Source organism: Nerophis ophidion, linkage group LG22, assembly GCF_033978795.1.
Source record: "Nerophis ophidion isolate RoL-2023_Sa linkage group LG22, RoL_Noph_v1.0, whole genome shotgun sequence".
Classification (NCBI taxonomy): Eukaryota; Metazoa; Chordata; class Actinopteri; order Syngnathiformes; family Syngnathidae; genus Nerophis; species Nerophis ophidion.
In genome coordinates this window covers 36,088,960-36,114,604 of record NC_084632.1, presented here as the reverse complement: position 1 = coordinate 36,114,604, position 25,645 = coordinate 36,088,960, and the positions used below count along the sequence as shown (strand labels likewise).

Here is a 25,645-nt window from a genome sequence, read left to right as displayed (position 1 = left end):
TCCAACTTGCTAAAACACCAAAATTGTGTGGGGGTTGAATAATTTTGATCACAAGTGTATCATTACACTTTCTAACTGTCGGCCGAAACAAAGACCGGATTGCACAAATCTGACTGAAATATAAATGTTCTCACTTTCCTGAACTGATATGCCTGACTCAGCAACAGCCTTCTTCAACAATGTCCTCTAATTACACACAACTATGGAAACCATTTTTATTTGGCAGCACACTTATTAAACAAAAGATAACTTCAACGCTAATAAAACGTTGACATTTCCTCTGAACAATACTGTCACTGTGTAACTGATGACCGAGCTTCTCTATTGCCAATGCATTTCTCCACCTCTTACTTTGTGGCTCTTACTATCTGTAGTCCCATCTCATCCATCAGTACCGTCTCATAAATAGCTGCAAGTGACTTTCTTAATGTGCTCTTCTTAATGAGATGGTCATGGTGTTGATAAAAGGTTAGGATATTAACTCAGTGCATGCATATTGCCAAACTCTGCGTTAGCTTGATGATCTCCTTTGGTAAAATAGCAAGGTAGATAGAGTGAATACCATTTCTCGATAATGAAGAAGTGCCGAAATACAACGAGATGAATTATGTGAGTGGATGTGTTTTTTTTCCTATGGGTGTTAATTAAAAGGGTCTGAGTAAGGCACCGAATTCCCCAACTTCAGCATTTTGACAGTTTACTCTAGCCTTTAAATAGACTCCCTTTTTAGACCAGTTGATCTGCCGTTTCTTTTCTTTTTCTTCTATGTCCCACTCTCCCTTGTGGAGGGGGTCCGGTCCGATCCGGTGGCCATGTACTGCTTGCCTGTGTATCGGCTGGGGACATCTCTGCGCTGCTGATCCGCCTCCGCTTGGGATGGTTTCCTGCTGGCTCCGCTGTGAACGGAACTCTCGCTGCTGTGTTGGATCCGCTTTGGGCTGGACTCTCGCGACTGTGTTGGATCCATTATGGATTGAACTTTCACAGTATCATGTTAGACCCGCTCGACATCCATTGCTTTCCTCCTCTCCAAGGTTCTCATAGGCATTATGGTCACCGACGTCCCACTGGGTGTGAGTTTTCCTTACCTTTATGTGGGCCTACCGAGGATGTCGTAGTGGTTTGTGCAGCCCTTTGAGACGCTAGTGATTTAGGGCTATATAAGTAAACATTGATTGATTGATTGATTATGCAACCCATCACTCTGACATTGTGTGCTGTGGTTTCAATGTGGAGTGCAATACAAATATGCCACACCTGTGAGATGGGGGGGATCATCCTGGCAAAGAAGAAATGCTCACAAAGATTCAGACAGATTTGTGAACAACGTTTGAGAGGGATGGGTATTTAGTGTATATATTAGGGGTGTAACGGTACACAAACATGTCGGTTGGGTACGTACCTCGGTTTAGAAGGTCACGGTTCGGTTCATTTTCGGTACACAAACATGTCGGTTGGGTACGTACCTCGGTTTAGAGGTCACTGTTCGGTTCATTTTCGGTACAGTAAGAAAACAACAAAATATTAATTTTTTGGTTGTTTATTTACCAAATTTATAGACAATGGCTTTATCCTTCTAACATTGGGAACACTATAAAAATTCTGACCACTTTGTCACACCGCGGTGAGTGATGTCTTGTTTTGGGTTTTTTTGTCTTATGGTTTTAATTTGAAAAGTAACTCTCCTCTCGTTTCAGGTCACTTGCCCTTCCTTTTGTGTCATCCGTCTGACGTCATCCCTGTTCTCTAATTGTTTCCAGCTGTTCCCTATTACCCTCATGTGTTTATAAGCTCACGCCTTCCTTCGTTCTGTGCCAGATTGTCTCGTTTGTTCGTGCTCTCTAGCGTCCATGTCTTTGTCCATGCCTTGCCTTGTCTTGTGCTTATGTCCCTTGATCCTGAACCCCTTTAGGAATATTTTGAGTTTTCCTTTTTTCTTCCTCAGCAGAGTGATTTTGATTATTTAGTTATTCGGCCGCAGTGGTAAGTTTCAGTTAAAAGTTTTTCATTCATTCCTCAACTTTTTGAGTGACTATTTTTGTTAAATACTTTATTAGATTAGGTAGTGTAGAAATTTTCATAGATGTTGTTTTGGTCCTCCTGTTGGAGCGTTTTATGTTTAATACTGTTTATAGTTCGTCTTTACTTTTCTTGTTTTCCTCCGTTCGGAGTGATTTTCGGTTGTTCCTTCTTTTTCTGGAACCTTTTCGCCGAGTAGTTTTTTTTTGTGATTATAGATAATGTTTATTCTTGACTTGGGAGGTAAAAGGAAATTGTCAAAATAAAAGCCTGTCTAAAGTCCCAACTCTGCATCTGAGTCCAATCCTTTTATCAAAGCTTGACACACTTTAATCAACATTAAACTGCCTCAAATTGTTGCTCAGATTAAATAAAATGACAAACCGTTTCTTCTACATATAAAAAGGGGAACATTAAACAGTTTCAAGTCAACTCATCATGCTTAATTTATTAAAGCATTTGGGAAGCCTGTCGTTGATTTTTATTACGTAAATGTTATATTTTTATCAACATGTGATAGCAGCGAGCCTGCCATTAAACGACGCTGCCACATTACTAAAGATTAATGTAACTATAGCTGAAAAAATAGTACAATAGCAACAGGAGAGACTATTCATCCCTGAACACCATGGAGTTCATGTAGGCTTAATGATGCACTTACATTATTATGTCACTAGCACGCACGCACACACAAACACACCGCACAATGAGCTAACACACACACCGCAAAATGAGCTAACGTTACGCTAAAAGTTAATTAGCCTTCACCTCGAACTAGGACTGCGAGCGAGCTGAGCTACAGTTTGTTTCTAGAACGTTATCTAGAACATTGACTGGGAGGTGTTTATTATAATTTGGGGAGAGACCGCTGCTCACCTGCTAAACACCTATCTGCTCGACGCTGAAGCGCTGACTTCATGCCCTTTGAATATGCACTGCTGATTGGTTGTTACCACTCTGAATACGTATATGTATGTAACCAATCAGATGGTTGTGTGGGTGGGACAATGCTGGATGCTGTGTAGGAGACAGAGGCAGAACGGAGCGGAGCAGCTTGTTATGGCTTTAGCTCAGGCGGCTACTTCATATGTTCATGTGGAAACTCGTTCGGTACACCTCCGAACCGAACCGGAACCCCCGTACCGAAACAGTTCAATACAAATACACGTACCGTTACACCCCTAGTATATAGTAAACGTTTTAGATCTTTGAGTTTTTAGTCATGAAAAGTTGGAGCAAAAACCAAAGTGTTGCGTGCATATTTGTGTTAAGCCTATATATACATATATATATATATATATATATATATATATAGTCATATATATATATATATATATATATATAAATATATATATATATATATATATATATATATATATATATATATATAGATATATATATATATAGATATATATATATATATATATATATATCGACTATATATGGCACAAACATTCATGTCAATTCTAAGCAGAAAGTGCAAGATTATCAGAGACGTTTTAAAAAAAGCTATTAGTGCACTTTTGTGCATGATGTCACTAAGATGACATATCAAAACAATACTAAATTAAAGTGTTGTTTGTTTTAAAACAAATAAAGTGCACTTTTGTGCATGATGTCACACAAGATACTTCCATAACTCTTAAGTAAAAATGAGCTGCATAATAGGAAATCAAATAGTATATGTCCTTCACTATGTGGTAGGTTCCTGCAGACGTTATCTCCTTCTGTTGTTGACAATTTGTTTCATACGGTGTTAAAGTGGAAATGGTTGCCTCGGCATTTTGTTGCTGTGGCACCGAACAGAGCTGTTGACATGCAGAGTTTCAAGCACTCTTCCTCCTCTAGCGGGTGACTTTTCAAATGATACTACAAATTTTTCGTAATGCTACTATTTGTAGCAACACTTTTGCCGCACACTTGACATATCACTGTTGTCTGTTCAACATATTCCCTCTTGCAGCCAAACCACCGCCAGACGATAGACCCCCTGCTTTTTTTCTTGGGAATTAATCAGTCTTCCTTCATTTGTTACCTGATGTGCACCTTCTCTCTCTCTCGTATTACCACTCACACTGCGCCGCTAGCATCAATCAATCAATCAATGTTTACTTATATAGGCCTAAATCACTAGTGTCTCAAAGGGCTGCACAAACCACTACGACATCCTCGGTAGGCCCACATAAGGGCAAGGAAAACTCACACCCAGTGGGACATCGGTGACAATAATGACCCAGTGGGACGTCAGTGACAATGATGACTATGAGAACCTTGGAGAGGAGGAAAGCAATGGATGTCGAGCGGGTCTAACATGATACTGTGAAAGTTCAATCCATAATGGATCCAACACAGTCGCGAGAGTCCAGTCCAAAGCGGATCCAACACAGCAGCGAGAGTCCCGTTCACAGCGGAGCCAGCAGGAAACCATCCCAAGCGGAGGCGGATCAGCAGCGCAGAGATGTCCCCAGCCGATACACAGGCAAGCAGTACATGGCCACCGGATCGGACCGGACCCCCTCCACAAAGGAGAATGGGACATAGAAGAAAAAGAAAATAAACGGCAGATCAACTGGTCTAAAAAGGGAGTCTATTTAAAGGTTAGAGTATACAAATGAGTTTTAAGGTGAGACTTAAATGCTTCTACTGAGGTGGCATCACAGCTAACTTTACCCGCGAGATTGATTGATTGATTGAACCTTTTATTAGTAGATTGCACATTACAGTACATGTTCTGTACAATTGACCACTAAATGGTAACACCCGAATAAGTTTGTCAACTTTTTTAAGCCGGGGTCCACGTTAATCAATTCATGAAAGCATATGACGTTGCACGCGTGACAGTATGTGACGTATGTAAGAAGGTGCGCTTGTTTTATCTCTCTGTGAGAAGGAGAGACAAGAGAGTGAGAAAAGCCTGTAGTGTAATGCCTGCAGCTAAAAGCAACTGTGTGAGAACGTATACTCGAATATCACGAAATAGTAATTTTCTATATCGCACAGAGACAAACCCGCGATATATCGAGTATATTCGATATATCGCCCAGCCCTACCTTAAAGACATTTTACAAAACAGATAAAATAAGAAAATAAAAATTGTTAATAGGCTTCACGGTGGCAGAGGGGTTAGTGCGTCTGCCTCACAATACGAAGGCCCTGCAGTCCTGGGTTCAAATCTAGGCTCGGGATCTTTCTGTGTGGAGTTTGCATGTTCTCCCCGTGAATGTGTGGGTTCCCTCCAGGTACTCCGGCTTCCTCCCACCTCCAAAGACATGCACCTGGGGATAGGTTGATTGGCAACACTAAATTGGCCCTAGTGTGTGAATGTGAGTGTGAATGTTGTCTGTCTATCTGTGTTGGCCCTGCGATGAGGTGGCGACTTGTCCAGGGTATACCCCGCCTTCCCCCGTATTGTAGCTGAGATAGGCGCCAGCGCCCCCCGCGACCCCAAAAGGGAATAAGTGGTAGAAAATGGATGGATGGAATATTGTTAATATACACAGATTTCAAAACAAACATGATTATGGACTCAAACCTTCCCTGTGCTTTGTGATTGAATCCGAAAGGGAATAAGCGGTAGAAAATGGATGGATGGAATATTGTTAATATACACAGATTTAAAAACAAACATGATTATGGACTCAAACCTTCCCTGTGCCTTGTGATTGAATCACTAGATTGCCGTTGTTTTACAGGTCTAGAAGGTAGTACTATCACAAAATCTTGTCTTTTTTTATTAGTTTGTAGACCAAGGTTGTACGTCCCTGGACACAAGAGCACTTATACAGCAGATGTCCAATGTGTCAAACTCATTTTAGGACCAGGGGCTGCATGGAAGAACATCCCTTCCCACATGGGCCTGGCTGGTAAAATCAAGGAATAATAACTTAAAAACACAACGACGACAACTTCAGAGAGTTTTCTTTGTTTGACTTTAGCACAAAATAGAAGAAGCACATTCTGAAACCTCTTGACAAAACACTTCAAGTTAGTTGAACATTCTGAGGATAACATTGGCGCAGTTGCAAAAACACTTAGTTTAGACTTAAGCCCAGATCATCTACAAATCCATTCAACTGTAAATCAAGTCAAGTCAAGTCAGCTTTGTTTGTCAATTTCTTTACATGTAAAGACATACAAAGGAATCGAAATTTTGTTTCGCACTCTCCCATGCGTAGACAAAAAGAAAAGAAAACACAACAGTAAAGTGCAACGTAAATATGTCCACCTACTAAAATGACAATATATATAGTTCCTGTTGTTTTTAAATAGGATATGGCTGTAAACCAGGGGTGCCCATTACGTCGATCGCGAGCTACCAGTCCACCGCGGGGGGTGTGTCAGTCGATCTCCAGCCAGGCTTTAAAAAAAAATAGACCTAAAAATTAGTGATCATCAATCTTCACCAAGACGTCACTTAAATGACATTCACGGTACCGGAGGGTCTTGTGAGATGACTCTGGCTGCTGCAAGGTCATTATTATTAAAATATGACCGACAGGAAGGCGAGAAACACTTTTTATTTCAACAGACTCTCGCGCCGTACCTTCCGTCAAAACTCTAAAGGCCGACTGCACATTTCCTATCTTCACAATAAAAGCCCTGCTTCATGCTGCCTGTGCTAACGAAATACAGAGTCTGGGAAAACTGGCGTGCACAAGCGATCCCTCAGAAAGCTGGCGTGCACATCACTTGTGCACGCCAGCTTTCCGAGACTCTTATTTAGTTAGCGCAGGCAGCATGAAGCAGGGCTTTTATTGTGAAGATAGGAAATGTGCAGTCGGCCTTTAGAGTTTTGACGGAAGGGACGGCTCGAAAGTCTGTTGAAATAAAAAGTGTTTCTCGCCTTCCTCTCTGTCATTTTTTCATAATAAGGAACTGGCAGCAGCCAGCGTCATCTCACAAGACCCTCGGGTGCCGTGAATGTCAATCAAGCAAGCTACGAAATTTGCCGCCAATGTTTTTCTTGTAAAGTGTATGGAAGCTGGATGAATTAGATGCCAAAAACCAACCACTTTCATGTGGTATTGTACAGAAAGGACAACTTTTTTTCTCCTCCATTTGAAAATGTGGGCGTTATCCTCATTACTGTCTGATTCCAATCAATGCAAGTCATCGGAATCAGGTAATACACCAACTTATATTCTTGTCTTTGTGAAAGAAAGACATCTATATGTGTTACACATGCTTGTATTATCATTAAACACATTTAACTTGTTTACAAAAATGTCTCTTTCATAAATAAATAAATATAAATGATATATATAAATGAGGTAGATCCCCTCGAGTTGGTCAATTGAAAAGTAGCTCGCCTGCAGAAAAAGTGTGGGCACCCCTGCTGTAAACAATGAGTGTTTCATCAGTAGTGTAAATACTTATGATATAGCAGCAGATGTGTGCAATTTTGCATAGTCATTTTTTCTGTGGTTCATGGGGTTTAGAGTTCAGGTTGTTCCGGGTAGGGGGATTTCAAAGTCCTAACAGCCTGTTGGATCGGGCTGAGGATTGAGGGAGGGGGGGGGAATAGGGGGGGCGGGAGAGAGAGTTCAGCAGCCTAACAGCCTGGTGGTGAAAGCTGTTGGTGAGTCTGGTGGTGGGAGAGCATAGGCTCTTGTATTTTCTTCCAGAGGGAAGGAGGCTGAACAGGTTGTGTGCAGGGTGGCAATTGTGAGTGCTTTGCGGGTGAGGCGGGTGGTGTATAAAAGTCCTGGAGAGATGGGAGTGGCGCACCAATGATTTTCCCAGCTGTTTTCACGATGCGCTGCACGTCTCTTCTGTTGTGTTGAGTGTAGCTCCCGCCCAGAGGTGGGTAGTAACGCGCTACATTTACTCCGTTACATTTACTTCAGTAACTTTTGGGATAAATTGTACTTCTACGAGTAGTTTTTATGCTACATACTTTTACTTTTACTTGAGTATATTTATAGAGAAGAAACACTACTTTTACTCCGTTCCATTTATCTACATTCAGATCGCTACTCGCTACTTTTTTTTATCGATCTATTAATGTTTGTTTTGTTTAATGACAGAGCTTCAATGTAGGAACTACACATGCCTGCGTTTCACCAATCACATGCAGTCACTGGTGACGTTGGACCAATCAAACAGAGCCAGGTGGTCACGTGAGCGTGATACGTAAAACCCGACTTAAACATGTTGACAAACTTATTGGGGTGTTACCATTTAGTGGTCAATTGTACAGAATATGTACTGTACTGTGCAATCTACTAATAAAAGTTTCAATCAATCAATCAAAAGTGTAAAGGAAAAAAGGACATTTTTATGTCAACCGTACTTCCCGTCAAAAGCCTAAAGACTGATCGCACAGTTCCTGTCTTCACAATAAAAGCGCCGCTCCATCGCGCCTGCGCTAACAAAATAAGAGTCTCCGAAAGCCAGCGCAAACAAGCTAGCAAGCTACGGAGTTTTCCCCCAATATATTTCTTGTAAAGTGTATAAAAACGAATATGGAAGCTGGACAAATAAGATGCCAAAAACCAACGACTTTCATGTGGTATTAGACAGAAAAGAGGAACTTTTATTCTCCTCCATTTGAAAACTTGGACGTCTGTTTCCAATCAATCCAAGTCATCAGAATCAGGTAATACAACAACTTATATTCTTGTCTTCATGAAAGATAGGAATCTATATGTTAAACATGCATGTATATTCATTAAAACACCTTCAACATGTCAACAAAAACGGCAAAATAAATAAATATAAATTATATATTGTATATATAAATGTATGTATGTGTATATATATATATGATGTGTGTGTGTATAAATGATATGTGTGTGTGTGTATGATATGTGTGTGTATGTATATATGAGGTAGATCACCTCGACTTGGTCATTTATTAAGTAATTGATAAACGTTGAAAAACTTATTGGGGTGTTACCATTTAGTGGTCAATTGTATGGAATATGTACTGTACTGTGCAATCTACTGATACAAGTTTCAATCGATCAATCAATCAATGATAGCCTACTGAGGCTATGGTGCTGTTAAGTTATTGTGGCTCAATGTGCCATTTTTTTTAAATTTTATTTTAATGTACTATTATGTAATATATATTATTGTTTTAGTTGCTTAAGAGATATTCCTGGCTCGGAATTTGCTCATTGCTATTTTTATGTTTTTGTGCATTATTTGTTGCCGTAATCAGGTTACTCATCAGTTACTCAGTACTTGAGTAGTTTTTTCACAACATACTTTTTACTTTTACTCAAGTAAATATTTGGGTGACTACTCCTTACTTTCACTTGAGTAATAAATCCCTAAAGTAACAGTACTCTTACTTGAGTACAATTTCTGGCTACTCCACCCACCTCTGCTCCCGCCCCACAGAGTGATGCATGCTAGAAAGGATGCTTTCAATGGTGCCTCTGTAAAAAGTGGTCAGGATGGGTGGTGGAGCACTTGCCCGCTTTAGTTTTCGCAGGAAGTAGAGGCGCTGTTGGGCCTTCTTCACCAGTGATGCGGTGTCGGTAGTCCATGACAGGTCCTCACTGATGTGCACCCCCAGGAATTTGGTGCTCCTTACTCTCTGGTCAGTGGCAGGTGTTGAGTGTGGCCTCTCTGGAAATTGACAACAATCTCTTTTGTCTTGCTGACATTCAGCAAGAGATTGTTGTCCCTGCACCACGTGGTCAGAAGGTCCACCTCTTTCCTGTAGTGACCCACCAGAGTTGTGTCGTCCGCAAACTTAAAGAGGTGGTCGGAGCTGGAGGTTGGTGTGCAGTCATGTGTCAGTCGAGTGAAGAGCAGAGGACTGAGCACACAGCCTTGTGGGGCCCCTGTGCTCAGGGTGATGGTGCTTGAGGTGTTGATACCAACACGTACTGCTTGTGGCCTCTGACTAAGGAAGTCGAGCAGCTAATTGTAGACTGAGATGCTGAGGCCCAGTTTGCCAAGTTTCTGATCCAGGTGGGCGAGGGCTGGGTGGAGGGCAGAGCAGATTGCATCCTCTGTAGATCGTCTGGCTCGGTATGCAAACCGGAAGGGGTCCAAGGTGGGGGGGGGGGATGGATTTGATATGTGACATGACCAACCGTTCGAAGCTTTTCATGATGATGGATGTCAGTGCCACAGGACGGTAGTCCTTAAAACTTGACGGGGATGATGTCTTTGGCACAGGTATGATAGTGGCGGTTTTGAAGCATGTGGGGACAATGGCAGACATCTTTAACATCTTTAAATCACAGCCTATCTGGGATTGAACAAACACAGAATTAATCATTAATAAAAAAACTCTTTGAGGTATCAAATACCTTATTCGTCATTTCTTCATATTAATCCTGCGCTAACTCAACAGACCATACAAACTGATTAGGTAGAACTTATTCAGCAGGGTTTAGTTAAGGGCTTCACGGTGGGAGAGGGGTTAGTGCGTCTGCCTCACAATACGAAGGTCCTGCAGTCCTGGGTTCAAATCCAGGCTCGGGATCTTTCTGTGTGGAGTTTGCATGTTCTCCCCGTGAATGCGTGGGTTCCCTCCGGGTACTCCGGCTTCCTCCCACTTCCAAAGACATGCACCTGGGGATAGGTTGATTGGCAACACTAAATTGGCCCTAGTGTGTGAATGTGAGTGTGAATGTTGTCTGTCTATCTGTGTTGGCCCTGCGATGAGGTGGCGACTTGTCCAGGGTGTACCCTGCCTTCCGCCCGATTGTAGCTGAGATAGGCGCCAGCGCCCCCCGCGACCCTAAAAGGGAATAAGCGGTAGAAAATGGATGGATGGATGGATATATATACAGTGGGGCAAAAAAGTATTTAGTCAGCCACCGATTGTGCAAGTTCTCCCACTTAAAATGATGACAGAGGTCTGTAATTTTCATCATAGTTACACTTCAACTGTGAGAGACAGAATGTTTAAAACAAAAAAGTGCACTTTTGTGCATGCTTTTGTGAGCGTGTGGCAGCGAATGGAGATGTTGAAGTGCAGAGTAAACACTCTTCATTCTCCAGCAGGTGACTTTTCAATTGATGCTACATATTAGCAGTAATGGGCTTCACGGTGGCAGAGGGGTTAGTGCGTCTGCCTCACAATACGAAGGTCCTGCAGTCCTGGGTTCAAATCCAGGCTCGGGATCTTTCTGTGTGGAGTTTGCATGTTCTCCCCGTGAATGCGTGGGTTCCCTCCGGGTACTCCGGCTTCCTCCCACTTCCAAAGACATGCACCTGGGGATAGGTTCAATCAATGTTTACTTATATAGCCCTAAATCACTAGTGTCTCAAAGGGCTGCACAAACCACCACGACATCCTCGGTAGGCCCACATAAGGGCAAGGAAAACTCACACCCAGTGGGACGTCGGTGACAATAATGACTATGAGAACCTTAGAGAGGAGGAAAGCAATGGATGTCGAGCGGGTCTAACATGATACTGTGAAAGTTCAATCCACAATGGATCCAACACAGTCGCGAGAGTCCAGTCCAAAGCGGATCCAACACAGCAGCGAGAGTCCCGTTCACAGCGGAGCCAGCAGGAAACCATCCCAAGCGGAGGCGGATCAGCAGCGCAGAGATGTCCCCAGCCGATACACAGGCGAGCAGTACATGGCCACCGGATCGGACCGGACCCCCTCCACAGGGGAGAGTGGGACATAGAAGAAAAAGAAAAGAAACGGCAGATCAACTGGTCTAAAAAGGGTTGATTGGCAACACTAAATTGGCTCTAGTGTGTGAATATTGTCTGTCTATCTGTGTTGGCCCTGCGATGTGGTGGCGACTTGTCCAGGGTGTAGCCCGCCTTCCGCCCGATTGTAGCTGAGATAGGCGCCAGCGCCCCCCCACGACCCCGAAAGGGAATAAGCGGTAGAAAATGGATGGATGGAGGGTTTAGTTACTCCCTGCCTTGTAGGCGTCACTTTGTATGCTGTTCAATGCACGAACAATTTCAACAAACCAACAAATGATAGTAATATAAAGTATAATTTAAAGCAAACCTTTAGCTACGTTAGAATGTTCAGCTGATAAGAAAAATGCAAAAGAAACAAGTGTAAAAATAAAGTCCCTGGTTTAAAAGGCAACTTGAAAAAAATGGTACCTTTACCAATAGTGTTTCAACTCAACATTTTTAAAACATCCTTGTTCCCTCAAATATTTAAAGCCAGGAACAAACACCAAGCTGTCAACTGCAGGATGCTGTGTGGAAAGTGACAATATTGCCAGTGTCTCCAAACACCCTCTCAGATTGTGTATACAGTGACTGTGGCAGTGCTTCTTGACCTTGGGAAAACTCATTGAACCACTTCATTCTTTCTGGCAGCTTTTTAGATTCAATGTTTTCATGGGGCGGTACAGCTCGGTTGGTAGAGCGGCCGTGCCAGCAACTTGAGGGTTGCAGGTTCGAATCCCGCTTCCGCCATCCTAGTCACTGCCGTTGTGTCCTTGGGCAAGACACTTTACCCACCTGCTCCCAGTGCCACCCACACTGGTTTAAATGTGAAAAAAAAAAATTAGATATTGGGTTTCACTATGTAAAGCGCTTTGAGTCACTAGAGAAAAAGCGCTATATAAATATGATTCACTTCACTTCATACTATTGCAACTTGGAAGATAACTCTTTACACAAAGTTTGTACCCGAATCCAGTGAAGTTGGCACGTTGTGTAAATAGTAAATTAAAACAGAACACAATGATTTACAACTTATTTTCAACTTATATTCAATTGAAAACACTGCAAGATATTTGATGATCGAACTGAGAAACAAGTTGGCACATGGTCATTTTTACCACCGTGTTACATGGCCTTTTCCTTTTTAGAATCATTTAAGTCTCACCTTAAAACTCATCTGTATACTCTAGCCTTTAAATAGACCTCCTTTTTAGACCAGTTGATCTGCCGCTTCTTTTCTTTCTCCTATGTCCCCCCCTCCCTTGTGGAGGGGGTCCGGTCCGATGACCATGGATGAAGTACTGGCTGTCCAGAGTCGAGACCCAGGATGGACCGCTCGTCGGGACCCAGGATGGACCGCTCGCCTGTATCGGTTGGGGACATCTCTACGCTGCTGATCCGCTTGAGATGGTTTCCTGTGGACGGGACTCTCGCTGCTGTCTTGGATCCGCTTGAACTGAACTCTCGCGGCTGTGTTGGAGCCACTATGGATTGAACTTTCACAGTATCATGTTAGACCCGCTCGACATCCATTGCTTTCGGTCCCCTAGAGAGGGGGGGTTGCCCACATCTGAGGTCCTCTCCAAGGTTTCTCATAGTCAGCATTGTCACTGGCGTCCCACTGGATGTGAATTCTCCCTGCCCACTGGGTGTGAGTTTTCCTTGCCCTTTTGTGGGTTCTTCCGAGGATGTTGTAGTCGTAATGATTTGTGCAGTCCTTTGAGACATTTGTGATTTGGGGCTATATAAATAAACATTGATTGATTGATTGATTCCTTTTAAAGGCCTACTGAAATGAGATGTTCTTATTCAAACGGGGATAGCAGGTCCATTCTATGTGTCATACTTGATCATTTCGCCATATTGCCATATTTTTGCTGAAAGGATTTAGTAAATAAATAAATGGGTTGTACTTGTATAGCGCTTTTCTACCTTCAAGGTACTCAAAGCGCTTTGACTCTACTTCCACATTTACCCATTCACACACACACATTCACACACTGATGGAGGGAGCTGCCATGCAAGGCACTAACCAGCACACATCAGGAGCAAGGGTGAAGTGTCTTGCTCAGGACACAACAGACGTGACTATCAATCAATCAATCAATCATTCAATGTTTATTTATATAGCCCCAAATCACAAATGTCTCAAAGGACTGCACAAATCATTACGACTACAACATCCTCGGAAGAACCCACAAAAGGGCAAGGAAAACTCACACCCAGTGGGCAGGGAGAATTCACATCCAGTGGGACGCCAGTGACAATGCTGACTATGAGAAACCTTGGAGAGGACCTCAGATGTGAGCAACCCCCCCCCCCCCTCTAGGGGACCGAAACCAATGGATGTCGAGCGGATCTAACATGATACTGTGAAAGTTCAATCCATAGTGGCTCCAACACAGCCGCGAGAGTTCAGTTCAAAGCGGATCCAAGACAGCAGCGAGAGTCCCGTCCACAGGAAACCATCTCAAGCGGAGGCGGATCAGCAGCGTAGAGATGTCCCCAACCGATACACAGGCGAGCGGTCCATCCTGGGTCCCGACGAGCGGTCCATCCTGGGTCTCGACTCTGGACAGCCAGTACTTCATCCATGGTCATCGGACCGGATCCCCTCCACAAGGGAGGGGGGGACATAGGAGAAAGAAAAGAAGCGGCAGATCAACTGGTCTAAAAAGGAGGTCTATTTAAAGGCTAGAGTATACAGATGAGTTTTAAGGTGAGACTTAAATGCTTCTACTGAGGTAGCATCTCGAACTGTTACCGGGAGGGCATTCCAGAGTACTGGAGCCCGAACGGAAAACGCTCTATAGCCCGCAGACTTTTTTTGGGCTCTAGGAATCACTAATAAGCCGGAGTCTTTTGAACGCAGATTTCTTGCCGGGACATATGGTACATATGGACTAGGTTGGTACTAGGTGGGGATTGAACCAGGTACCCTCGGGTTGCGCACGGCCTCACCTCCACTGCGCCAAACCGACGATAAAGTTCGCAACTTTTGGTCGCTAATAAAAAAGCCTTGCCTGTATCGGAAGTAGCAGACGATGATGTCACGGGTGTGAGGGCTCCTCACATCCTCACATTGTTTATAATGTGAGCCTCCAGCAGCGAGAGCTATTCGTACCGAGAAAGCGACAATTTTCCCATTAATTTGAGCGAGGATGAAAGATTTGTGGATGATGATATTGATAGTGAAGGACTAGAAAAAAAAAAGTCGATTGCATTGGGAGCGATTCAGATAGTTTTTAGACACATTTACTAGGATAATTTTGGGAAATTCCTTGTCTTTCTTTTTGTTGCTAGTGTTTTAGTGAGTTAAATAGTACCTGATAGTCGGAGGGGTGTGTCCACGGGTGTGTTGACGCCAGTCTCTGAGGGAAGTCACGGCAGCTGCATGGACGGTCCCAAGCTCCGCTGATCTCCGGCACGAGGCGACTTTTTACCACAATTTTCTCACGGAAACCTGTCGGATGTTCGCTTGACCGCTCTGATCCATAAGAAAGCTTCTCCTCCGGGAATTTTAAACAATTAAACACTGTGTGTTTGTTTGACTAAAGGCTAAAGCTTCCCACCTCCATCTTTCTACTTTGACTTCTCCATTATTAATTGAAAAAATTGCAAAAGATTCAGCAACACAGATGTCCAAATAACTGTGTAATTGTGCGATGAAAAGAGACGACTTTTAGCATCATTCCGCGACGTTTTCAACAGGAAACTGTGGGAAATTTTAAATTGTAATTTGGCAAACTAAACCGGCCGTATTGGAATGTGTTGCAATGTTAATATTTCATCATTGATATTTAAACTATCAGACTGCGTGGTCGGTAGTAGTGGGTTTCAGTAGGCCTTTAAAAACACTCAGTAAATGTTTGGGAACTGAGGAGACCAATTTTTGAAGCTTTTTTGGTAAAATTATTTCCCATTCTTGCTTAATATACAGTTTAAGTTGTACAACCCTCCGAGGTCTGCGTTGTGGTATTTTCCGCCTGAGGGATTAGCGTATTTAATCGATCTTATGAGTACCGTGCTGCTGTGATTATGACGCTAATGAGAAAAAGGATAAGTTTGTTTGCAGTTGATTTCCTGCTACGAATCTTATCTACAATGTATGTCTTCAAGTATTTTTTATTAAGTGAAGTTCACATTATGTCTCATAAGTTAGCTATAGATGTCCTGTTGTTCGGCAATGTTGGTTTACAGTATCAATTTTCAGTTGAGCCTACAAGAGATTTACTCATATAGTTTATTAATACTATCAAGGCTATTTTGTTGAAGCTAACAAATAGCACTGAAGACGTTAAAATGTGATCATCTGTGTCGAATAAAGGACTTTGCTTTCCTGCAAAAACAACCAAGCTTTTAGTTTCTGCAATGAAAATCGACAACGAAAATATGGTAGATTGCACCAACAATTTCGATATTTATTATTTGTGTCTGGTCTTGGTTTTTTCTGTCTTGTGAATTGCATGTTTTAGTTTGAAAAGTAACCCTCCTCATATTTCAGGTCACTTGCCCTTCCTTTTGTGTCATCAGTCTGATGTCATCCCTGATCCCTGATTGTTTCCACTTGTTCCCTATTACCCTCATGTGTCTTATAAGCCCACGCCTCCCTTTGTTCTGTGCCAGATGGTCTCGTTTGTTCGTGCCTCTCTCGCTTCCTGTCCAACTCTTGCCTCGTCTTTTGTTTGAAAATCTTGATCCTGTATTCTCTTGTTGATATTTTGAGTTTTCTTTTTCTCCTCCTCAGCAGAGTGATTTTGGTTATTTATTTTTGTGGTTAGTGGTGTGTTTTCAGTCTTTTCTTCCAGTTTTCCTTTTCCTCAATTTTTTTGAGTGACACCTTTTGTTTACCTTTTTTAGAGAAGATAGAGTGTAGAAGTTTTATAGCCATTGTTTCTTCCTCCTTTTGGAGCGTTTTTTGTTTACGATACATTTCATAGATTATATCCTCGTTATTGCTTTTGTGATTTTCGGTTGTTCCTTTTTGTGGAACCTTTTTTCGCCGACTATTCAGGTTATAGCCTATGTTGATTCGCCCTGAGTCTGGAGGTGAAAAGAAACTTTCAAAATAAAAGCCTGCCGGATTGTTCCTTACTCTGCATCTGAGTCCCATTTTTGACCAAGCCTGACACTTTGGACTTGTGATCTGGTTCTCTGCTAATATAGTAGAGAAGAAACTTAAATAAGTTTTTCAAACAAATACAATGTTTAAACAAACATTTTACAAAGTGATGGCTGCAGACACAAAAATAATCCGATTGTATGCCACAAGATAATGAAAGTGATATTTCTTTCAACGCACTTTCGTTTTTTCCCTTGATTTGGGGCGGTATAGCTCGGTTGGTAGAGCGGCTGTGCCAGCAACTTGAGGGTTCCAGGTTTGATCCCCGCTTCCACCATCCTAGTCACTGCCACTGTGTCCTTGGGCAAGACACTTTACCCACACGCTCCCAGTGCCACCCACACTGGTTTAAATGTAAAAATTAGATATGGGTTTCACTATGTAAAGCGCTTTGAGTCACTAGAGAAAAAAGCGCTATATAAATATAATTCACTTCACTTCACTTTATTACCTTTATAAACAACTTATTTCGGGACTTAATGAAAGTTCTTTCCTATCTCTCTATTTGAACGATTGGAACACCTAACCCTGGGCCTTTTTTCTACAAATCATCTATATTTACTAGGGGTGTAACGGTACACAAAAATGTTGGTTCGGTACGTACCTCGGTTTAGAGATCACGGTTCGGTTCATTTTCGGTACAGTAAGACATCAACAAAATATACATTTTTGGGTTATTTATTTACCAAATTTGTAAACAATGGCTTTATCCTTTTAACATTGGGAACATTATAATAATTCTGCCCACGTTAATCCACATTAAACTGCCTCAAGTTGTTGCTTTGATTAAATAAAATGAAAAAACCTTTCTTATACAAATAAAAAGTGCAACATTAAACAGTTTCCATTGAAACTGTTTAATGTCAACTCATCAGGCTTAATTTATTACAGCATTTGGGAAGCCTGTAGTTGACTTTTATTATGTAAATGTTATATTTTTTATCAACATGTGATAGCAGGGACCCTGCTATTCAAAACTAGGCTGCTACATTACTAATGATTCATGTAACTATAGCTGAAAAATAGTACAATTGCAATAGGAGAGACTATTCATCCCTAAACACAATGGAGTTCAATGAAATAACAGACAGACAGGGCTTTGCTGCCCCTAAAACACGCACGCACGCAGAAAAATTAGCTAATGTTACGCTAAAAGCTAATTAGCCTTCATCTCAAGCCTATACTGTGAGCGAGCTGAGTTGCAGTTTTAAGTTTCTAGAAGGTCAACGGGCTCATAGTGATGTTTGTAATAGTTGTGACTGGGAACTGTTTAGTATAATTTGGGTAGAGTCCGCTCCTCCCCTGCTAGACAAATATCTGCTCGACGCTAAAGCATTGACTACATCGTTCTGAAGTCTGAATGCGCACTGCTGATTGGCTGTTACATCGCTCTGAATACGCACTGGTGATAGGCTTTGTATGTAACCAATCAGATGGTTGTGTGGGCGGGACAATGAGGCAGAGACAGAGGCAGAAAGCAGAGCAGCTTGTGAAGACTTCTGCTTCCGAACTTGTTCGGTACGCCCGCGTGCCGAACCGAAACGGTTCGATACAAATACACTTACCGTTACACCCCTAATATTTACCTATTTTACCGGTAGAGTTCCCATTTTTCGAATGCAAATGTTGACGTTCCTCTGAGCTATTAATGTCCCTTTGACCCGCAGCATTAGTTACACGTAATAAAGGTATTTTTAAAATCCCCTGACATTGTTTGGTGCTCCCTAATCTTAATCCCTAACGGTTAACCAACCTTTGTGACTGCATTAGTAATATATATATTACCACCTTTTTTCTTTGCTTTCAGCGACTTTTATTACTTATAACACTTGCATATATATTTTTTTCAGTTTAACATTCTGAACCCATGTTCAAATCATCCACCCACACGGTTACATTGAAAACAAGATTATTTCTCTTTTAGTCGGTCGCATTCTACTGCAATTCTGTCATAAACTGCATCATAGCTGTAGCTTTGTTTTCATGTCATTGGTTTCAAGTGATGCAATAATAAATGGTAACTTCTGGGTTTTTTTTTCTCTTTTTTCCAGTATGAGTTCAAGGTGAAAAACATCAAAAAGAAAAAGGTCAGCATCATGGTGTCTGCTGAGGGCGTCAAAGTCACCATAAGAAAGAAGAAAAAAGTGAGTGAACTTTCTTGTTGTTCTCGCTTTGCGTTGTTTTGTTTACAAACCCCGTTTCCATATGAGTTGGGAAATTGTGTTAGATGTAAATATAAACGGAATACAATGATTTGCAAATCCTTTTCAACCCATATTCAATTGGATGCACTACAAAGACAAGATATTTGATGTTCAAACTCACAAACTTTATTTTTTTTTGCAAATAATAATTGACTTAGAATTTCATGGCTGCAACACGTGCCAAAGTAGTTGGGAAAGGGCATGTTCACCACTGTGTTACATCACCTTTTCTTTTAACAACACTCAATAAATGTTTGGGAACGGAGGAAACTAATTGTTGAAGCTTTGAAAGTGGAATTCTTTCCCATTCTTGTTTTATGTAGAGCTTAAGTCGTTCAACAGTCCGGGGTCTCCGCTGTCGTATTTTACGCTTCATAATGCGCCACACATTTTCGATGGGAGACAGGTCTGGACTGCAGGCGGGCCAGGAAAGTACCCAAACTCTTTTTTTTTTAACGAAGCCGCGCTGTTGTGACACTAGCTGAATGTGGCTTGGCATTGTCTTGCTGAAATAAGCAGGGGCGTCCATGAAAAAGACGGCGCTTAGATGGCAGCATATGTTGTTCCAAAACCTGTATGTACCTTTCAGCATTAATGGTGCCTTCACAGATGTGTAAGTTACCCATGCCTTGGGCACTAATGCACCCCCATACCATCACAGATGCTGGCTTTTGAACTTTGCTTCGATAACAGTCTGGATGGTTCGCTTCCCCTTTGGTTCAGATGACACGATGTCAAATATTTCCAAAAATAATTGAAAATGTGGACTCGTCAGACCACAGAACACTTTTCCACTTTGCACCGGTCCATCTTAGAGGATCTCGGGCCCAGAGAAGCCGGCGGCGTTTCTGGATGTTGTTGATAAATGGCTTTCACTTTGCATAGTAGAGCTTTTAACTTGCACTTACAGATGTAGCGACCAACTGTATTTAGTGACAGTGGTTTATTGAAGTGTTCCTGAGCCCATGTGGTGATATCCTTTAGAGATTGATGCCGGTTTTTGATACAGTGCCGTCTGAGGGAGCAAAGGTCACGGTCATTCAATGTTGGTTTCCGGCCATGCCGCTTACGTGGAGTGATTTTTCCAGATTCTCTGAAGCTTTTGAGGATTTTATGGACCGTAGATGTTGAAATCCGTAAATTTCTTGCAATTGCACTTTGAGAAACGTTGTTCTTAAACTGTTTGACTATTTGCTCACACAGTTGTGGACAAAGGGGTGTACCTCGCCCCATCCATTCTTGTGAAAGACTGAGCATTTTTGGGGAATCTAGTTGTATACCCAATCATGGCAACCACCTGTTCCCAATTAGCCTGCACACCTGTGGGATGTTCCAAATAAGTGTTTGATGAGCATTCTTCACCTTTATCAGTATGTATTGCCACCTTTCCTAACTTTTTTGCCACGTGTTGCTGGCATCAAATTCTAAAGTTTGAACATCAAATATGTCGTCTTTGTTGCATATTCAACTGAATATGGGTTGAAAATGATTCACAAATCATTGTATTCCGTTTTTATTTACCTCTAACACAATTTCCCAAGTCATATGGAAACGGGTTTTGTAGATAGGTACTGTTTGTGCTGTCTGAACTCTTCCATTCCAGTTTGTGTGGAGGTTACTTCTGCACAGCAAGTAGAGGCAACACCATCCTAAAATTCAAGGGTTCATATGAAACTCATTAGGCGGTTCAATTATTGTATCCCGTGTTAAATTTCTATAATTAGTTGTTTTGATGCACACTCAGCCAGGGTGCAGGTTTGTAATGCTCATGGCTCAATGTCAGGTTCTCTGGCCAAAATGTTTACAGAACCGTGGTTTATATTTGTGTGTTTTATTGTCCTGTTTGGAATCATTCTGGCAGCCCAAATGTCATGCGGTGGTCAGCAATTAATCGCCAAGTCCGAGCACATAATCAATCATAGACCAAAGATAGAAGTGATTGAAATGTTGAGCGAACAAAGCTCCGAGGAGATAGGAATCAATATAAATAAATTCCTTTGTGCCTATGTGTTGACATTTTATTGTGACATTAAACTCTCCCATGGGGGCAGACAGACAAGGTCAATCAGTGTGTGAGTTTGCATGGATATGTCATTGCACCGCTTAGGCTGAGACAATGTGTCAATATTTGGAATTTGAATTAATTTAAAGTTCCAGCAAGGCATAACAAGCCATTCATTTTCATGAATCTAAAAGGCCACAGGCATCTCGAATTGAGAATCATTAAAATATGACTGCTGTATATCTCAATGTATTTTCCAGTCACTATAATCCCAATTTATGTTTGGATTTCCCATTTTTTTAATGCAGTAATTTTTTTTTTTTTTTTTATGTACAGAAGAAAGAGTGGATGTGGGATGAAAATAAAATGATGGTGATGCAAGACCCCATTTACAGGTAAGCTACCATAAACACTCTTCTTATACAAACCCCGTTTCCATATGAGTTGGGAAATTGTGTTAGATGTAAATATAAACGGAATACAATGATTTGCAAATAATTTTCAACCCATATTCAGTTGAATATGCTACAAAGACAACATATTTGATGTTCACACTCATAAACTTTATTTTTTTTTTGCAAATAATAATTAACTTAGAATTTCATGGCTGCAACACGTGCCAAAGTAGTTGGGAAAGGGCATGTTCACCACTATGTTACATCACCTTTTCTTTTAACAACACTCAATAAACGCTTGGGAACTGAGGAAACCAAATGTTGAAGCTTTAAAAGTGGAATTCTTTACCATTCTTGTTTTATGTAGAGCTTCAGTCGTTCAACAGTCCGGGGTCTCCGCTGTCGTATTTTACGCTTCATAACGCGCCACACATTTTTTTTGTTGTTGCAAATAATCATTAACTTTAGAATCTGATGCCAGCAACACGTGAAAAATAAGTTGGGAAAGGTGGCAATAAATACTGATAAAGTTGAGGAATGCTCATCAAACACTTATTTGGAACTTCCCACAGGTGTGCAGGCTAATTGGGAACAGGTGGGTGCCTTGATTGGGTATAAAAACAGCTTCCCAAAAAATGCTCAGGATGGGGCGAGGTACACCCCTTTGTCCACAACTGCGTGAGCAAATAGTCAAACAGTTTAAGAACAACGTTTCTCAAAGTGCAATCGCAAGAAATTTAGGGATTTCAACATCTACGGTCCATAATATCATCAAAAGGTTCAGAGAATCTAGAGAAATCACACCACGTAAGCGGCATGGCCGGAAACCAACATGAATGACCGTGACCTTCGACCCCTCAGCACTGTATCAATATCTAAAGGATATCACCAAATGGGCTCAGGAACACTTCAGAAAACCACTGTCACTAAATACAGTTTGTCGCTACATCTGTAAGTGCAAGTTAAAGCTCTACTATGCAAAACGAAAGCCATTTATCAACAACATCCAGAAACGCCGGCGCCTTTTCTGGGCCCGGGATCATCTAAAATGGACTGATGCAAAGTGGAAAAGTGTTCTTTCCCGTCCAAATGCAAAACCCAGTAACTCAATTTTGGTCAAAACTGAGCTGATAATAATTTTGGAGTTCCTAGGTGATATGCTTTACATTAGTGTATGCGATATTGTAATTCATTCCGTAAGTAAGCTGTTACGCGCATGGCAGGACCTAGCAACTACCACATAACCGCGTAGATACAACAGAAAAATCTAGTGTCTCAAGGGTATCTCTAGAAGTGAGTTACTAGGTTCTGCTTTTGGACAGGAGTTCTGTGGTCTGACGAGTCCACATTTCAAATTCTTTTTGGAAATATTCGACATCGTGTTTTCCGGACCAAAGGGGAAACGAACCATCCAGACTGTTATAAACGCAAAGTTTAAAAGCTAGCATCTGTGAGGGTATGGGGGTGCATTAATGCCCAAGGCATGGGTAACTTACACATCTGTGAAGGCACCATTAATGCTGAAACGTACAGACAGGTTTTGGAACAACATATGGGCCGTATTTTTCATGGACGCCCCTGCTTATTTCAGCAAGACAATGCCAAGCCACATTCAGCACGTGTTACAACAGCGTGGCTTCGTAAAAAAAGATTGCGGGTACTTTCCTGGCCCGCCTGCAGTCCAGACCTGTCTCCCATCGAATATGTGTGGCGCATTACAAAGCGTAAAATACGACAGCGGAAACCCTGGACTGTTGAACGACTGAAGCTCTACATAAAACAAGAATGGGAAAGAATTCCACTTTCAAAGCTTCAACAGTTAGTTTCCTCAGTTCCCAAACGTTTATTGAGTGTTGTTAAAAGAATTGGTGATGTAACAGTGATGAACATGCCCTTTCCCAACTACTTTGGCACGTGTTGCAGCCGTGACATTCAAAGAAAGAAAAAAAATAAAGTTTATGAGTTTGAACTTCAAATATCTTGTCTTTGTAGTGCATTTAATTGAATATTGGTTGAAAAGGATTTAAAAATAATTGTATTCCGTTAATATTTACATCTAACACAATTTCCCAACTCATACGGAATATATTTTTTGTTTTAAGAATTTGGATGTCTTCTGACCTACTGTAAATATGTAGCAAATAATTAATTTAATTTCCCTTTTAAAAATTCTGAAAGGTATACGACACATACTATTTCAGGGCATTGTTGATCATGAGTCACTCTGTCTGTTGTGTGTTTATATTTATGTATTAACCCCCTTTTGTAGATGACCTCTTATAATTTGCAAAAATTCTGCCTTTCGTGGTGGTTTGTATCTGATTACCAAGTTAATGCATGATGCAAGAAACATTTCACTGAATATGAATATGAATATATTCACTTTTGCCCTCCTGGTATCCAGGGGTGTCTGAATACTTGCTTAAAGCAGGGACAAAGTCACCAACGCTTATTCTATGGCAGACTGGGTGCGTTCAAGCCGTGTTAAAAAGCAGACTTATTTGTGGAACCTCATTCCCCTGTACCCTGTACGCCTGGAAAATGCTTGTTGATTTAAAGATTAGGACCGGTAAGAGGTCTATAACATCGTCTTGGCTTTAATTAGATTAGCAGGCGCTATTAATATGGGTTACTGGCTGCTTGACACATTTCCAATACTTTGAAATTTACACAAGGCAGTGAAATACTGCAACATTGGCCCAAACTGTAATAGAGGCACTAACAGTTCATACATTACATTTAGTTTGTTGTTTGGTCCAGGTGGTGAATTCATCAATATTTAGATTACCTTGCACTTTTGTTCCATTAGACCGGAGATCGGCAACCCGCGGCTCTGGAGCAGCATGCAGCTCTTTTCGCCGCTCTAGTGGCTCTCTGGAGCTTTTTCAAATATATAAGAAAAATGGAAAAAGATGAGGGGAAAAAACATATATTTTGTTTTAATATGGTTTCTGCAGTATCAATCAATCAATCAATGTTTACTTATATAGCCCTAAATCACTAGTGTCTCAAAGGGCTGCACAGACCACCACGACATCCTCGGTAGGCCCACATAAGGGCAAGGAAAACTCACACCCAGTGGGACATCGGTGACAATAATGACCCAGTGGGACGTCGGTGACAATGATGACTATGAGAACCTTGGAGAGGAGGAAAGCAATGGATGTCGAGCGGGTCTAACATGATACTGTGAAAGTTCAATCCATAATAGATCCAACACAGTCGCAAGAGTCCAGTCCAAAGCGGATCCAACACAGCAGCGAGAGTCCCGTTCACAGCGGAGCCAGCAGGAAACCATCCCAAGCGGAGGCGGATCAGCAGCGCAGAGATGTCCCCAGCCGATACACAGGCGAGCAGTACATGGCCACCGGATCGGACTGGACCCCCTCCACAAGGGAGAGTGGGACATAGAAGAAAAAGAAAAGAAACGGCAGATCAACTGGTCTAAAAAGGGAGTCTATTTAAAGGCTAGAGTATACAAATGAGTTTTAAGGTGAGACTTAAATGCTTCAGTAGGACAACATGACACAAACCTCCCTAATTGTTATAGAGCACACTGTTTGTATTAAAGGGGAACATTATCACCAGACCTATGTAAGCGTCAATATATACCTTGATGGTGCAGAAAAAAGACCATATATTTTTTTAACCGATTTCCGAACTCTAAATGGGTGAATTTTGGTGAAGTAAACGCCTCTCTATTTATCGCTCTTTTTGCGATGACGTCAGAACGTGACGTCTCCGAGGTAATACAGCCACCATTTTCATTTTCAACACATTGCAAACACCGGGTCTCAGCTCTGTTATTTTCCGTTTTTTTCGACTATTTTTTGGAACCTTGGAGACATCATGCCTCACCGGTGTGTTGTCGGAGGGTGTAACAACACTAACAGGGAGGGATTCAAGTTGCACCACCGGCCTGAAGATGCCAAAGCGTCTGCCGCCAGACCCCCATTGAATGTACCAAAGTGTCTCCACATTTTACCGGCAATGACAGACATGGCACAGAGATGTATGGATAACCTGCAGATGCATTTGCAACGATAAATTCAACGAAATCACAAAGGTGAGTTTTGTTGATGTTGACCTTAGATAGTAGATTAGATAGTACTTTATTTATTCCATCAGGAGAGTTCCTTCAGGAAAATTTAAATTTTCAGCACAATCCCATTCAAGATCAGACAAACATTACAGGGAGACAGAACAGGATCGCTGACGGGTCTGCCGGCTTCCAGCGCCCCTTACAAAAAAGATGAGATACAGGTAAACAAGGGAGGGGGGGGGG

The 25,645-nt window shown here is 41.7% G+C and overlaps 1 protein-coding gene across 2 annotated transcripts in view; it reads left to right on the top strand.

Annotated features, from left to right (window-relative positions):
• LOC133540826 (carboxyl-terminal PDZ ligand of neuronal nitric oxide synthase protein-like) overlaps nt 1-25,645 on the top strand; it is a 218,023-nt gene that overhangs the window by 88,471 nt on the left and 103,907 nt on the right. For both annotated transcript variants that reach the window (XM_061883781.1, XM_061883780.1), the window contains exons 3-4: nt 18,811-18,903; nt 21,302-21,360. In XM_061883781.1, the coding sequence (XP_061739765.1) occupies nt 18,811-18,903; nt 21,302-21,360 (152 nt within the window). The remainder of the gene's footprint in view (nt 1-18,810; nt 18,904-21,301; nt 21,361-25,645) is intronic.